This window comes from Cryptotermes secundus, unplaced genomic scaffold (genome assembly GCF_002891405.2).
Source record: "Cryptotermes secundus unplaced genomic scaffold, Csec_1.0 scaffold3651, whole genome shotgun sequence".
NCBI lineage: Eukaryota > Metazoa > Arthropoda > Insecta > Blattodea > Kalotermitidae > Cryptotermes > Cryptotermes secundus.
The window spans coordinates 177,663-194,408 of NW_019728599.1; the positions used below are offsets into that span (position 1 = coordinate 177,663).

The 16,746-nt window shown below is 38.2% G+C and overlaps 1 protein-coding gene across 4 annotated transcripts in view; it reads left to right on the forward strand.

Annotated features, from left to right (window-relative positions):
- Positions 1-16,746, forward strand: part of LOC111865309 (AMP deaminase 2) — a 117,909-nt gene that overhangs the window by 81,272 nt on the left and 19,891 nt on the right. For 3 of the 4 annotated variants that reach the window (XM_023853213.2, XM_023853214.1, XM_023853216.2), the window contains 4 exons: positions 3,025-3,168; positions 11,335-11,554; positions 13,331-13,460; positions 14,766-14,960. In XM_023853213.2, coding sequence (XP_023708981.1) covers positions 3,025-3,168; positions 11,335-11,554; positions 13,331-13,460; positions 14,766-14,960 — 689 coding nt within the window. The remainder of the gene's footprint in view (positions 1-3,024; positions 3,169-11,334; positions 11,555-13,330; positions 13,461-14,765; positions 14,961-16,746) is intronic. The other variant, XM_023853215.2, reaches the window with a different exon arrangement.

Here is a 16,746-nt window from a genome sequence, read left to right on the forward strand (position 1 = left end):
GTAGTAGTAGTAGTAGTAGTAGTAGTATTTGTTTATAGTTTAAATTTAAAAACAGACTGTTGTACCTGCTCTGCTGGTTTGCTCGTGGATTTCCTCTTGTCTTCTACCCTGAAGATGGAGGTGATACGTTCCTCCGAAACGTCAGTTAACACAATTTCTACAAGGCGCCACATCCCAGAAGACGGCTTTCTGCATAGTCACCACCGTGAAAACCTCGAATCTTACAACCTGTGACTTGATCTAACCATTGGAGAGTATGTGTGTTTCTGGGGTAAGAAAGTATTCCAACCCCTCTTAACAACCACCTGAGTTTGGCAGTTGATGTAATAGACAGCAGCCTCAGCTATTGGAGATACTGAGCCGTGCTGTAGCCCAGATGATTAAGACACTTTCTCCTCACTGTGAAGGCCTGGATTCAAGTGCCTGTTATTCCACATGGCAAGTTTTTCTCCAAGTACTGAGATTTCCTCTTGCCAATCAGAATTCTGTTAGAGCTCTGTGTTCATTTGTAGCCACCTCTGAGGTGTGTGATGAATCCAATCAGCCACCATGCAGCCAATGTCTTCAGTTTGGGGGGGACTGGACTTGGAATAAAGGGCCAGTGGAAGGGGAGGTCATAGTTTACAGGACTTGAACATCAGTTTCATGGCTAATCAATTGTAACTTTTGCTGAGGAAGATTCATTAATGGAGTGCTCTTCTCACAGTTCACAAATAAGAATTACAGTCATGATGACATTAAAAACAGAATAAGCTCATCTGCTTTCTGAAACAGTGTTGAAGGAACTAAAATGGTTTTGTGAGATGTAGAAGAAGTAAGGATAGCTCTGTTTGTAAGCAGTTAGCAAGTAGACTGGGTGGACGATGAGAGACAGTTAATGACAAGTAAAAGTAAATAAAGTAAAAGTAGCCCTGTAACAGGCCGTGGAGTCCCATAGGGTTGTGAGATGTTGAGGCTCCCACATTTTCTAGACAGTCGGCCCAAAGATGGCGGTGAGTTTGTCAGACTTGCATGCAGGCCGCCCTTCACCACCAGGATTATTCCTGGTACTCATTTCTGTTAGCGACTGAGTCGACCCCAGGGCCATAATGCTGCTGGAAGGATTAGGTAAACTGAAAAATTCCACCTCATTGGGATTGGATCCTGTGACCTTCCAGCTAGTAGCATAGTGCCTCAACCAACTATGCTACCGTGTGCCCCGTAAGTTCATGGCGGCAGGGGAAGAAACGTTTCCTTTTGATGACATGTTCAGACCAGCTCCAGGATCCACTAAACTTCCTGTCCCATGGTATCCAGTTAGGAGTAGGTGGCACTACACCTCCACTTCCCCCTTCATCTTCAATCCTCGAGACTAAATGAAACCTGATGTTTCACTTCTGGGAAAGAACAGAGGTTGAGGAATTTTGAGAAGCAGAGGCTTGGAGAAGACTTGGCCTTTGTGAGAGTTAAATTAAAGGGAAACAGAGAATATTACATAATAAGAAAGTGCATAATTTGTTATAGGTTGGAACATTAAATCAACAAAAATTAGCTGTGTGTGACATAAAAAATTGTTTGCAAATTATTGTTATATATTCTCTTGATATGAGACTACTTGAGAAACATTTGCTTAGATGGAAAGATGATTAAATATGAATCTTAGCAAAATAAAATATAAGGATTTTTAATAAACTGGCCCGATTCAGGGTAGTCTCCAGTAGCATGCCTTTGTGATGATAATGCTAAACCTTTGTTTTTTTGACAGGAAAATTATGTTTATGTGTACATGTACTGCTTATTGAAAACCCCTTTCGATAACATTATTTAGGCAGTCGCCCAGTCAGTTTCTCACTTAGTTAATTAGTCGATTCGTTGCCACATGATCAGTTACTAGCCTCATAGAAGGAGTTGCTGTAAGGAAGGGAGTGTGCACCCAATCAAAATCAATAGTGAGAGGTGTGCTGCTTACAACCTACTGGAAGTGGCCATTTCCAAGCTTGTATCAGTTTGTGAATCCTCTATTGAGGGGTGTGTGTGAATATGTGTGTGCGTGCATGTGTGTGTGCATTTGCGCATCCATGCAGACTCAGAGAGAGAGAGAGAGAGAGAGAAAGGATGTGGTTTGAGGGAGGACTTTGACCCACTTGGATATTAAAGGAGATGAGTCATTTCAGTGTGCCAATTACAGGGCCTTGCCAGCTGTTGGAGAAATAAGCTGCATTTTCAATTATATTTTACTAAATATTTACCTTACAGAAAGTTGATTTTAATAGAGGCTTTATAGCTGAAGGAAAGTTAGTCTAGTGGTCAGTGTTCTTGACTACATATTCAGAGGTCCAGGTTCGATTCCTGGCGCTACCAGATTTTTTCTGAGAGGTAGTGGGTCTGGAACGGTGTCCACTCAGCCTTGTGATGATAATTGAGGAGTTATTTCAAGGAAATAGCGGCTCCGATCTAGAAAACCGAAATTAACGGCTGTGAGGGATTCATTGCGCTGACCACGTGACACCTTCTATCTGCAAAAGTTGGCATTGAACTTCGCCGACAAGTGGCGGTCGCTCGGTCAGTATAGTTCACTTGCCAACTAACATCATGTAGTTGGTTTGTTTGTGAGGAAACAAAATGTTTAAAATTAAGGACTTCAGATCTTTATCCAGGATGTTTTCTTCAAGAATAAGCTAACACAAAATAACAGTGAGCGCCTCTGAAATCTGAGAAAACTGTTGAATATTGAGGAGCTTCAGAACTTTAGCCAGACTTCTTCCTTGAAGGATAAACCTCATTGAGATAAGAGAAAATGGGAGTGAGCACTTCTTATAAACACATAAGAAGTAAAATTTGAAGGGACATCAGAGTTGCTGTCATACCCTTATTTCTCTTTTGACTCCTGTGTCATGATATTCGCTGTGTGAATGGAAATTCTTTGTGCTTCTCTGAGTCTACATTGTGACATGCTCTTTCTCCTGTCTTGTCCTATCTTAATAATGAGGTGAATGGTAGGCTGTAACTCGTTTACTGATGTGTGCTGCCTCCTGATTGATGTAGTTGACAGCAAGCATGAAGATGCAAAGTTGAAGAAATCAGAGGACAAGAAAAAACTATATGAAGAAATGTATAGTGTGAGCTGTTCATTCAGCAACGCAGAGTTGGACCGCATCCTGAGTCCAGTCAACGAAAATCTCAAGAAAGGTAACCATAGACCAGCACTGGCTTGTGGTGAGGTGCACTGACACTCCGTAATCTCTCATTACTGTTACGCCATTAGCATTGTAGTGAAACTTCTCTAATTCCATTGTGATGAATGTGCTAAGGTGTTGAAATGGTTCATATTTCTCCTGCTTTACTATGTATATGTATTCAACATATAAAAGGTGGTTTTTTTTGGAGAAAATTTGGATTCCTGCTCACTTAAATTATTTTCTCAGTTCACATATAAACTAAACCTACAAATGAACAATCGAGTAAGTATCACCAGGATGCAGGACAAAATAACAATAAGAAGACAGCCAATAAATCCTTAAAGTGTGTGATGGAGTTGATATATTTGGGAACAAGAGGAACAAATCAAAATAACATTCAACATGGAACTAAGGGCAGTTTGAAGTTGGGGCATGCTTACTACCGTTCAGTTTAGAATCCTTTATTCCTATTGGTATCTAAAATCATAAAGATTAATACATACAAAACTATAATTTGACTTATTAATTAGTGTGGGTCTGTTGCTTCTCTGGCAGATGTTTCTTTACAAATAATTGTCCCCCACCCCCTGAAAAATAAGTTTCTTTCACATTCCTTGTGAAAAATAGTCAAGGAAGTGATTGATACATATTTTTGTGTAAAATATTTAATTATGCTGTACAATATGCATATAATTATTTCTTATCCCAAGAGATCTTGTTTTTATCTTTTCACACAAACATCCAAGCCTGGAATCTCATTATAATATAAAATGCAGTTCTACAATAGTCGCAGCATTCCAAATTTTAATTGTAGGCAAAATAAAATGTTTGTAGGCCAGCTTGGCCAACTTTCAACCACAAAATTTCAGCTTTGTAATCCATTTAATATTCTGACTTCAATAATAAATGTGAAGTAATGTTTATATTCAATAAATTGGATAATATTTACAATTTCATTGTGGGGCATTTCACGAAGGCAGTTCTGCTCTAGGTGTAGTATGCACAGAAGTGTGGAGTTGACACAGAGCGGCACTCACAGTCCAGGGATATAGAACCAAATATTTCTGCAGATTCGCTTATCCCTTGCATCTCGCACGCAACTGCGCATTGCACATTGCCTTGTTGGGTTTGACTTCTCCACGGTTGGGGCTGCTTATTCAGGAAAGTGTTTTCCTGTTACACAAGACTCCTTACCCCTGTTTTGCAGTATAGTATATAGGAGTTCCAGAGAGCTAGTTCCAAGATGTGAAAAAATATATTCTTGTGTTAGTTATTTCCCAGTTTTCCAGATAGAGGGTAAATTGATATGTGCTAATCAACAAGATCTACTCCTCCCTTTATGTCTTTTTCTTCAGTAACTACTTGATATTTTTCCTTCTTTGGGTCATCTTTTACATCCTCCATTTCTTAATTGTGTACTGTGTTCAATAGTACATCATCATCCTTGTATTTCCAGCACAAGGCCATTATCATCCCCCTTTAGAATCCTGCTACTTCTCCCTTTTTCACTTCCATTCTTTATAACTGAAGGCATATCTTTCCTGGTCATCTTGACTGTGCCATATATATCTGTAGTATGGGAAGGCAGGATATCTTATAAATGTGAGGATGTATAAAAGCTCTCAGCAGTGAGACAGCGTCCCTTGTCCAGGGAAGGTTTCAGAAGATTCACTGAAACTAAGGAGACACAAGAAGATCTCTGTAATGATCATCAAGTTTGGTGTGCTTCTCAGTATGTTATGGTTGACCACACATGCCTACTTTTATACTCGCACAATAGGAACATATGTGTTTACTTGCGATACAAACACACACACACACAGACACACATTACAGTCTTCAGTGCAGCTTCACATGTTATTGGTTGAATGTACCTTAAAGATGGAGGCATAACATTTTTGTGATATGTTACTACTCAGATTCAAAAATGTATGATGTCATACCCTGGAAGACTACAATATGAAATTGGTATTTTATTTATTAATTTGTTCTTTGAATGTAGGACATATGTATGTAATATTTTAAGATTCATGTAAATAAAACTAATATAAGATATCAGTGAACAGATGCCTTGGAATATTATGTATTGAAAACCTCTTGTTTCCAAATTGTGAAAATGTGTGAATTATCATGAGGGTCAAACTAGATGCAGTTCAGTGCACATTGTTGCAGCACATGTGTGCACTATATTTAACCAACAGCCTGTAGTTGGAAGCACATTGGTGTAGTGCTAGTGTACTCACTGGTCTAGCACAGATAAGGTGTGTGTGTAAATAACTGCCCACTGAACAGAAATAAGCAAGTTACATTCAAATATTTCATAGGAGAATAAGTGTATGTAAACCAGGGCTGTGTAAACTCTGGAGTGAAGATGGTACCACTGATTAGAATTGCCTGTTAATTGTTGCATTTAAATAATTACTATGTAGTCTGTTTCTCTTAAATTCGTTATTTAAAGAGTACTCTTCCTTTATCTTCAGGACATTCAGGAAAATGAAACATGAAGCTTTTCTCTCTGACTTTGACTTTTGTCAAAATTTATTTGATTATGAAAATGCTGTGCTTATAGAAGTAAAACGGCTTGCTTGTAAAGCACATACTGAAATCAGTGAACCATTCTGTATTTGCAGGAGTAGCAACTTCCTTGTTGTTCAGTAATATCTTCTTATTGTCACGATTTTGAGTGGCTATAGACAGGGTCTGGATTGGTGACTTGATTTATTGACCACTTACAGGTGGCAACTACAAATAAGTAGAGCACAATTCTGATTTCCACGCTTTACAAATAGCTCCATGTAAGTGTTCTCCAGCCTGCTGTGTTGTCACTAGACTTTTCCTGGTAACTGATTTTAACAGTGGAGATTCTTCAGCTTCACGCACTCAAGTCGTCTCTTCACAGACTTCCCGTACTGAACTGACTCAGTCACCCCAGTTGTCTTCCATGTAACTCCTTGGTGGGAACTGTGTTCCCAACAGTACCTCTATTGTTGCACGTTGATTCATTGCTGTGGGAATGTGTTTACCGAGCCGTTGCCCAGAAACGGCCCTGGTATATCTGCCCATCTCGCGGTCGTTACATAACAACGGCTTTTCATGCTACATTACATTATGCCTTGTAACAACAACAACAACAACAACAACAACAACAACAACAACCTAATTCTAGCACCTCACTATGAAATTTTTAAATTCTGGTGGTTGTTGGAAGAAGTTGAAATATTTAATATTCTTAGTCCAAGTTAGTGTGGATTCCTAATGAACAATATAAAGTAGTACGCTCTTTCAATGTTCTTCAATTTAAGGTTTCCCCTCATCAGTTTTAATCAGAATTTTCGATCCAAGTAAAACTATTTTTTATATATGTAGGATTTGAATTTCTCACAGTGGTGATTATGAAGAGTTACTATCTTCTTGCATAACGCCATGTAGCCCATTGAAAGTCAACTGACGTTTCAGAGGAACATATCGCCTCTATCTTCAGGGTAGAATAAGACGAGTAAAATACCAGCATCATAGCAGGTGGAAAGCAGAATTGTGATCATTTTCAAACCATATATTCATGCAGACACTGGGTTAAATTAGTATTTGTTTTGAACTGTAGGTTGTGTACGAGCTCACTAACCTGACTTTGCACAGCCCTGATGTTATATTTTGCAATGACTATTGACTAAACCACTAATGTATATAATATGAGTGTGTTTGTGTATATGTATTTGGTATCAAGTACCATAAGGAAAATATGGATTGATAATATTCTTGTATTAGCATTAACCCTGATTAATTCTTATGGTGAAACTGGGCTGAATCAATTCCATGTGTGTATAGGTACCATTTACCAGCCTTATGTTATTTTAATGAGAAAACTGGTCTTCATTACTAGCCTCATCCTAGTTTTAAGGATATGCTAAACAGCTCCATGATATTCTTATGGGAAGCTAAAACAATTTCTATGTTATTCTCCTCTTGCACAGAATTATTGCTGTCAGTAAAGTGACAGAGATTTGATCCCTGGTGATCATTAGTATTCCTCATAAACTTGGTTTTGGGGTCTTTTTGCAGGGAATGGAGTATCTGGAATGTGAAGATGGCCAATTAACATTAGTCTAGGGCTGTTATAAAGAATTCTTAAGAGTTTCTCTTCCCTCCTTCTGCTTTAATAGAGTCATGCTTCAGCACTGAGGCAACTTTACTTTATGTCTAACTGTTATTGTTTTATCTATTTGGAGGCCACATATGTTTTATTAAAAATGACATGGGGTTGGTGTACTTATTGCAGGTGATCTTGTTGGTTTGTTCTACCTGTGATCTTGTATATTTTGAAACTGGAGTGTACACTACCTGGTGACAGAAACCTTTGTTAAACTACTGCTCATTCTTGACTGAGTTAGGTTGTCATAAGAACTTGCATTATTGAAAAATATTTAGGTAATTCTTTTAATGCTGTTATGCAATTCATTGGACAGTTATTTGGTGTGGCTATCTAGTTCTACATCATACAGACAAATAAGCTTGTTGTGGTTGTGCTGACAGGAGAGACTCCACTGATGGGTAATACCACAGATGCATGGCTCATGTGTGTCTACACTGCATACCCACATCTGAGATAGATTACCAGATTTCCAGGGCAGCTTGTTTAGTTAAGGCAAAATCAGTGGACAGGGGAATAAATAAAAGTTCAATTTTGGATAGTATCATATCAATCTGGTTCCTGAAATCTAGAGTCTTGGGGATTTTGTTTGTGATTTTTCATTCAGTACCCTATAACTGTGAATTATTGAACATATTTATAGCCTTCTTTGTTAAAGGCCATCATAAGTTAAAATAACGATGGGGTATCCAAAAGAAACTGAACTAATTTTTTTGTGGGCAGAGCTTTTGTAATACCGCGTTTTGCCGCTATGAGCGCATAGAGCTAACATTCCTGAGTCGATAAGCTGACTACCGTTGCTTCAGAAGGTAAGGACTAGTTTCGGCAGAGTTTATGGTGACAACTGTTTTGTGTGATCGTCGTTTTTGCAATGGCTGATTTTCGTGAACAGCGTGCGGCGGTGAAATTCTGCTTTTTGCTCGGGAAAAGTGGAACAGAAACTCTTGAAATGTTAAAAACGGCGTACAAGGACGATGCTATGGGGAAAACTCAAGTGTTTGAGTGGTTTTCCCGTTTCAAAAATGGTGAAATGTCAATTGATGACAAACCTCGTTCTGGTCGTCCTTCCACGGCCCAAACACATGAAAATGTTGAAAAAATTCGTGAAATCATCAAGGAAGATCGACGATGGACCATTGAAGAAATTGTGGAGCTGTCGGGAGTGACTTGGAGCTCAGCGGCCAGATTTGTGGCAGTCGGGTGACTTGTTTTTCCATCATGACAATGCCCCTGCTCACACAGCCCTGTCTGTACGACAATTCTTGACCAAAAATGGTATGACCCCTGTTCCTCAGCCTCCATACTCACCCGACCTTGCCCCGTGCGACTTTTTTTTTTGTTTCCTTGAATGAAAAGAGACATGAAAGGAAAAAACGACGGAGGCGCTGTCAAGCATCTCAAAAGATGAATTTAGACAATGTTTTGAAAAATGGAATAAAAGACTAGACAAGTATATTAGTGTAAGTGGAGAGTACTTTGAAGGGGATTGAAGGTTTGTGCTTAAAATTTGAACAAATAAGTTTAAAAAAAATAAGTTCAGCTTCTTTTGGGTACCCTCTCGTATACTCTTTTAAATCATGCTCAGTTTATGTACATTACTTCCACTTCTCAGTATTGTTTCATCCAAAGTGTGTCTCATAATATAAAATGCTGTTTATTCCAGTGTGTGTCTCAAGATTTAAGTTTCATTTGTTTCCGTTTCTATTGTCACATGAAGTTGGATCCTTGTCACTCTGCCATTGTGTGTCGTCATATTCAGAATAGTGGAAATGCAGCTTATCATTTATTATCTGTAGCATTTATAATATCATGAGACTGACTGTTACGTTCTATTTAAGATGAGTTTCTGCTGGTTTTCCTCAGTTTAGAATAAGTGTAAGATCAAAACTCTGAAGTAGGATAATGCAGCTACATACATATGTTGGCTAATGCCACCTGTCATTAGCCAAATAGTGAGATTTGAGAAATTTCTATATAAAAAAACAAATGTGTAACACAAATTCACCTGGCTCCTTCCTCTCCAACCATATGAAACTTTGTCTCCAGAAACAGACAAAAAGTTTCCTTGTACCGAACAAGTGAACTCAAATTTAACATCACACCATCTTGTCCATCCATGTGAATAAGAAATCATGATTATTTTAGTTTTTGTCATCATCTCCATAGACATTGCTGGAAAAATACAGGCTATAAAATTATACAAGCAAGCAACATGATGGTCAGTAAAATGCTAGTAATGATGAATGCCGTCTTCTGGGATGTGGTGCCATGTAGATGTAGTGTAAACTGACGTTTCAGAGGACTCGTATTGCCTCCATCTGCAACCACCTGCTCACGCTGGTTCCTTGCTTGCTATTTTTTCTATCCTGAAGATTGAGGCAATACATTCTTCTGAAACTTCGGTTTACACTAGATCTACATTGTGCCACATCCCAGAAGATGGCATTCTTCATAGTCACTGCCTTAAAAACCTCAAATCTTGCTAGTAATGATCATTACTGAAGTTGTCACACTATTGTAATCTTTACTGATACAGCTTTTTGTGGCTGATCACTTGTGCATGTAAACCCCTAGCTATACTTCAGGTGGTAGGCTAATGTAGTGTAAATGAATTTCTCAGCTTTGCTATAGTTGTGGCAGCTTGTGCTTGTGTTGTGGATGCGTTGCCTGAAAAATGGTGACTGTTGGATGGATGAAAGCAGTGGTTTAGGGAAAATCTGTTTAATTCGTGGAGAGAGGATTTGGATTTCTCAGTTGATAAAAGTGCAGATGACAGTATTAATCCTGCTAACATAACACATTAGGATCACTTGAGTGTAATAAAAAATGTTCTTCTATAATATGTTATGGTATGGGACCTGAACCATATCTTCACTTTCAGTTCTTGATGGGAAGGATCTCCAATCCTCCTTCCATAGAAATGAGTGCATTACAATTTATGCCACAGATGAATGCATATAAGAGTAATTTCTGCTGATTTGTTGTTAATATTGTGATATTAATTGACTGTAACCTAAACATATCATGCATCAGATTTTCAAGAATTATGACACTAATGACAGTATTCATCATAGTACTGGGAAATTTTGTATCATTAATTCTGACAGAGTTTTGAGAAAGTTCATTTTTTTTAAATGATGGGAGGGGACTCCCTGGGGCTTGGATTTAGGCTTGCACCAGCCCTGCTTAGAAATGTTGGTGAAGTGATGACTCTAAAGTAACAAACAACACAGATCTGTTGTTCCAGTTGATGCAAACTATTGGTTCACTGTTTGTGTGTGTTGTGTTAGAAGTTAACAAAATATCCTTATGATATTCACTGTTTATTTGTGAACACATTGCTGAACACCATAATAATGACTCATTGTTGGCAGTTGGTTACATAAGCTCAGATACTGTTCTGTATTGCTGTCAGTAGTCAAGTGCATGGGCTGTTTTGCTGGATAAGTCGGTTTTACTACACTGCTGATGTTGGAAGTTTCTTATTCATAGTTTGAAGTTAAATTTTTGTGATTTCTTATACTTATTGGTTAATTTGTTGCTGTTTTATTTTCTTTGTATTTTTGAATTCTTATAAATAGTAACTTATAAAAATGAATATTTGAAACACTGAACTCCAGTGCTTAACTTGACCATTCTGGCCTCTTTATATTTCTTGTCCCCTTAACCCTTACGTATTGATCCATGACCATAACATTCCAAGATAGGTCAGACTGATGTTGACAGAGCTGTGGCCTTTCTGCCTGCCATATCTACCATTTTTATTCTACATGTAACTGCTCCTAATCTTTGCTGAGAGATTTCAGTATTTCATACCTGAATATTACATGGCAGTTTCAGAGAATATTTTCTTTTAATATTTACAGATTCAATGAAATTTCTTGCCATTTTTTATATAATGTAGATCTTTGGAGGCTGGCACAGACATGGTTAAGTGAATCTTCTGATAAAATTGCATGTCACTCACTCCTCCCACATTCTCTTTGTAGAATTTTCCCTGTCACCTTTTATTTGTATCTTTGTCTGCAGATCACCCTGTCCATGCACCTGCCAGTAAAGGGAATCCTTGGGATTGTGAGTTTACACCAGACAAAGGCTACCTGTTGAGACCAGTGAATGGTGTATACCATGTGTACAAGGACCAAAGAGCATTGGATAATGAGGAACCATGCAACTTTCCATATCCTAATCTTGACACATTTGTGGCAGACATGAACAGACTGTGTGCCATGATTGCTGATGGTCCACTGTGAGTACACCATACTTCTCTGCTCCAGAACAGTGTCAGTATCTGTGAGAAGATCTTGGGTTATCAGCCTTGTCAGTTGGTTAAAAATTACCCGACATTTCAGGGACAGATACGGTTCTTGAAACATCAGTAATTTTTAAGCAACTGACATACCTAATAGCCAGAGAACATTTTATCATCTCTGGCCATCATCAAAGGTTCAGATCATACAGTGTCTGTGATATTGTATTCCTTCGTTTTTAACATACTTGAGCTGATATTCTGTAGCATAGTTTTGAAGATTATCTTAATTCAGCCTTTAGAGAGTGTAAAGTTTTCATGAGCACAATGTAATATTAGTGAAATATATGTTAAGAGTTACACTCAACTAAAATATCATCTGGCCAATAAATTTTATTATGACCTCAAAGTAGCGAATTCAGTGAAGATTCTTCATATGGAAAAGATCTATTATTTGTGTAAGGATAGAGAGGAGCTAATGGACACTTGCAGATCAGTTGAATGTGCACTTGTACAGACAGTTTTTTTTTTAACTTTGTTGACCTGATCACAGCTCTTGCACTTCACGGCCACCAGTGCACCACCAACTGTGGGGCGCATATGAATTTTGCTGATGAATTAACATGCTTGATGGCCAATAACGTTTGGAATGAAGTTAAATAATTAACTTGTGGACTGCTTGATGGCATTATGTTTCATGGAGAGCAGTGTGGTTCTTGTGTGGGAGTTGTTTATGATTTGTCAGCAATGGGCAACAGTGATCATCTCCATTAGCCATTTATTCTCAGTGATGGTTAGTGAGCAGTGTGATACGTCATTGTGCTGGCTAGAACAATGTGTATTTCTGTAAGACACCTTTGTGCAATATGGATCTGCTAGAAAATGTCAGAGAAAATTTTGACATAAATTTTGTGATGAAAGAGTTCCAAGCAGAGAAACAGTTCAGGTGAAGAAACTTAGCACAACGGGACACTTAATAGACAGGAAATAATAACATAAACACCAAGTGCTTACCGAGAATTTAGATGACTTAGGACCAGACTTATACATACAGCTGGAAAATCGCTGAATTATCTGGCTCAAAAAACTGGAGTGTCAAAGTCTAGTGCAAGAATGGCAACACAATTGCTGAAGCTTGGACCCCATAAAACAACAGGAGTCCACACACGCCTTGCAGCCACACAATCCAACTAGCAGGGTTCATTTTTGCAGTTCGTTTCTACAGCCTGTCATCAAAGGTGAGATCAGTCAGCAAATGACATTCTTCTCTGATGAAGCATGGTTTCACTTGCAGGGAGACATAAATATGCAAAATAATCACTGTTGGAGGTCACAGAATCCATATCTAACCCACAAAGTCCCACTGCATCCAAAGAAAGTTGGTGTCTGGTGTGCTGTAACTTTAAGAAGTATTGTTGTACTTATGTTTTTAACAAAACAATTAATTGCAAAAGATATCTAGTGTAGAGGGACAGCATTTTCAACACCTCCAGTGGTCTGTGAATTGTAACTACTTTATTCTGAATTTATTGGTTGTCATGCATGCTGATTAATCAGCAAAATTTGTATGCGCCTCGCACCAAGTGGTGCCCCAGTTGCCGTGAAGTGTGGAGCCATGGAACCGGTCAACAAAGTAAAAATCCTCCCTGTGTAAAGATAAGTCTGAGAATTTGGAGTATTAGCTATGATAAATCAGTAAATCAAATTTGCTAACACAATTTCAGAGGTGTATGCAGATATGGAACTTACAGCCCTTGTTAAATTTTCTGTTTGCAGGAAGTCATTTTGCTATCGGCGACTGAGTTACTTATCGTCAAAGTTCCAGTTGCATGTTCTCCTTAATGAATTGCGCGAACTTGCATCACAAAAGGCTGTTCCCCACCGTGACTTCTACAATATCAGAAAGGTATAATCACAATACTGTTGTAAACGTGACACTGAAGACAAAAGGATGTAGCTCTCGAGACAGTACTGAAAGAATATCTGCGTTAAAGTAGTAAAGAAAATGAGACAGTCTCTAATTGTAATTGTTTTTAGAGTGATACCTTTTATATTTGTTTGCAGTTTTATTCATCACAGCAGTAGTTGCAGTTTCTGGAAAACATTTGACTTTTTAATTTTAATAAAATTATATTTCTTTGGAAAGAATACAAGAGAACAAAAGATTCTGAACCAAATGATTCTTCTTAGTTTTGTAATTATCTCTACTATTTTTTTTTTTTTAATTTTCAAATACATGAACTTTAGCACATGTTCAGAAGTCTGGAGCAGTTGTTCTGCATAGCCCGGTCATAATGACATCATAGTTGGTGTTTTTGGTACTGGAAATATTGTGAAGATTTGATTGTTGTGTAGAACATCCATGTGTGTAATGCACACTCCCTAAGCTAAGTTACATTGAGCATATTTTGTTTAAAACATTGAGTGTCTTTGGTGTAAGAAGTAAACACTTTTATTTCAGACTTTGCAATGAGATGGAAATCGTTTATTTGAACTGCCTCGTTATTGCTGAAGAATAATAGAGATGCATTTGTTGACCTGTGAGAAAAATCATCTAGAGATACATTGTTACTGCTTTGAATTTGTTAAGGGAGAAATTTCCTCATTTATACAGGGACCATCAAATGTTCTGGGCAAGTGGTTAGCATTTTTGCTTTGTATGCAAGATGTCCTAGGTTCAAGTCTCAGCCAGAGACTGGCTATCCAGGTAGAATGTTCTCATGATTTTCCTCAATCTCCCACATAAATGCTGAGATAGTACCTCACATTATATCATGACCACTTCCTTCATATCCTTTCCAATTCATTCTTCACTAATCATCCTAACATTTTTCACAGTTTGTGTGAGCTGACAGCTTAATTAAATAAACCATAACTAAGTAAATAAATGCCAATCACAGTGGCCTCATGGTCTTAGGCATGAACCATCTTCGCCCACTCAAACACTGGGGTCGTGGGTTCGAATCTCACTCGAGGCATGGATATCTGTTTTCTGTGTGTAGGTAGCAGCATTGTGACAGGCTGATCTCCCATCCAAGGAATCCTACCGACTGTGTATAGGATCAAGAAACTGAAAAAGTGGCCATGCTCTAAAGGGCCGTAGAGCCATAGGGAGAGGTGATGTATGTGCAGGGGACATTAGAATACCAGCCACTTTTTAAATTCATTCAGTGCTTTAGGTATGTAATTGGACCTGTCTTTGTGGTGGCAGGTGGATACTCATATTCATGCGGCATCCTGCATGAACCAGAAGCACCTCCTCCGCTTCATCAAGAAGACACTGAAGAACCATGCAGATGAGGTGGTGACAAACTCCAAGGGGCACAGCATGACGCTGCGTGAAGTGTTCCAATCCATGAACCTTACCTCATATGACCTGACAGTTGACATGCTGGATGTGCATGCTGTGAGTAACTGCTTTTGCAATCATTTGGCTTCTTCCCAGAATCCCTGAGATTCTGAGATATGACTGCATGTAGTCTAGCATAAGTTACCAACATTTCAGGAGTTCTTCTGAAACATATCTGTTCACATTTAGGGGAAATATTCCTTTCCCTTTCCTAAAAAAAGTAACTGCTGTTAGAGTTAATTGATTGGTTAGTTATTTACATATTCAGGTAGTGATGTTCTGTTGTGTCCTAAGCTGAATTATCTGTAAATTCAGCTCTAGAACTTCCTGAACTGATGAATCAAGACGTTCATAGTACAGGAAAGCCAATAGATTGTTACATTCCTGCAAATTAATTCTTATTTGAATCTGTACACTACTTCTATGATAAGAAACGCTTGTTGAAGTCTTGTTCTGAAATCGTGAGCATTTTCATCAGGTTATGTTTATAGTGTGCTATCCCAAAGCAACACCATGTTAAATAGTTCTTAAGTTCCAATAAGAGGAAATCATCAGGAGGTAAGGAAGGATGGTATGGGAGTTGTTGCAGATCTGTTATATGAAACTTGGTCAGAAACACCTTTACTGACAGGCCAGTAAATGCTTTCTCATTAACTTGGTGAAGGTGCCATTGATTAGGCTGTCTTATTGAACCCCTTAAGTATTGGGAACACATACCCTGCCAAAATCATCTTCAGTTGACTTATCCATAATACTTCAATATAGCCAATAACACTGAACAAAAGGCAGACAAACAGATATGGATCCAAAGTGCAGCATTCATTACACTTACACACAGCATGGACTGTGCTGTCCAGTGTGCATGATAAAACAGGATGTTCCTTCATCTTCCAGCACTGCCCTCTCATTTCAACAGAGGGTCAAAGAAAACATCTCTGTTCTTTCATACAGAATGTCGAGAGATAAGAGAGAGTAGGGGAAATGACAGTGGAGCAGTACAGTCCAAACTGATCATTAGGGCTCGGATTTCTATGACCTAAAAACTTTGAAAATATGCATGCATTTATGCCCTAAAAATGGCAAAATATGACCTAAAATATGACAGAATGGCCCACAAAAAATAAGAAATATTTAACAAAAATTCCTAAGAATGGCAATTTGTTAAGAAGTTTACAAAGTTATTTTGTCCTGAATAAATATCTTTAAGCTCTGAAGCATCGATCACAGAACATTGCTGACCCCATAAAGAGAAAAGCTGAATGGCGTTTTATTGAAAAGTGTACAAAGTTATTTTTTCTGAATATATGTCATTAAGCCGTGAAGCATCCATCACAACACAATGCTGACCCTGTAAAGAGAAAACATGAACGAAAGTACTGTTTATTTTAGTGTACAAAGTAAAGTAAAGTGTGCCAATAGTTGCAGGTAAATAATTTGTACGGTACCTTAATCTTCCTTTTCAGTAGAGTTGCACTGAATGACAACATGCATTTTCAAATTCTCGAACTTGAAGGACCTCTGATTGTCACTAACAATGGCCTTGTGTTTGGAGAAACTCCTTTCTACGTCACAAGATGTCACAGGGGCATACTTAAAACAAGTCACATCACTTGCATCAAGTTCTAATTCACTGTTGTCAAATTCAACTTCTTTGCCACAAAGAATGTCAGAAATTGTACACAGTGTTGAATATCCAGGATTTCGTTGGAGCACATTTTGTAATTTTGCACTAATTTTCACAGCAACTTCGCCCTGTGCTTGATGTAGTTCACTTTCAACTTTCTTAACAATTTGTAATGCATTGCACAGTTGCATGCCCACAGCTTCAAGTCTAATGATGGAT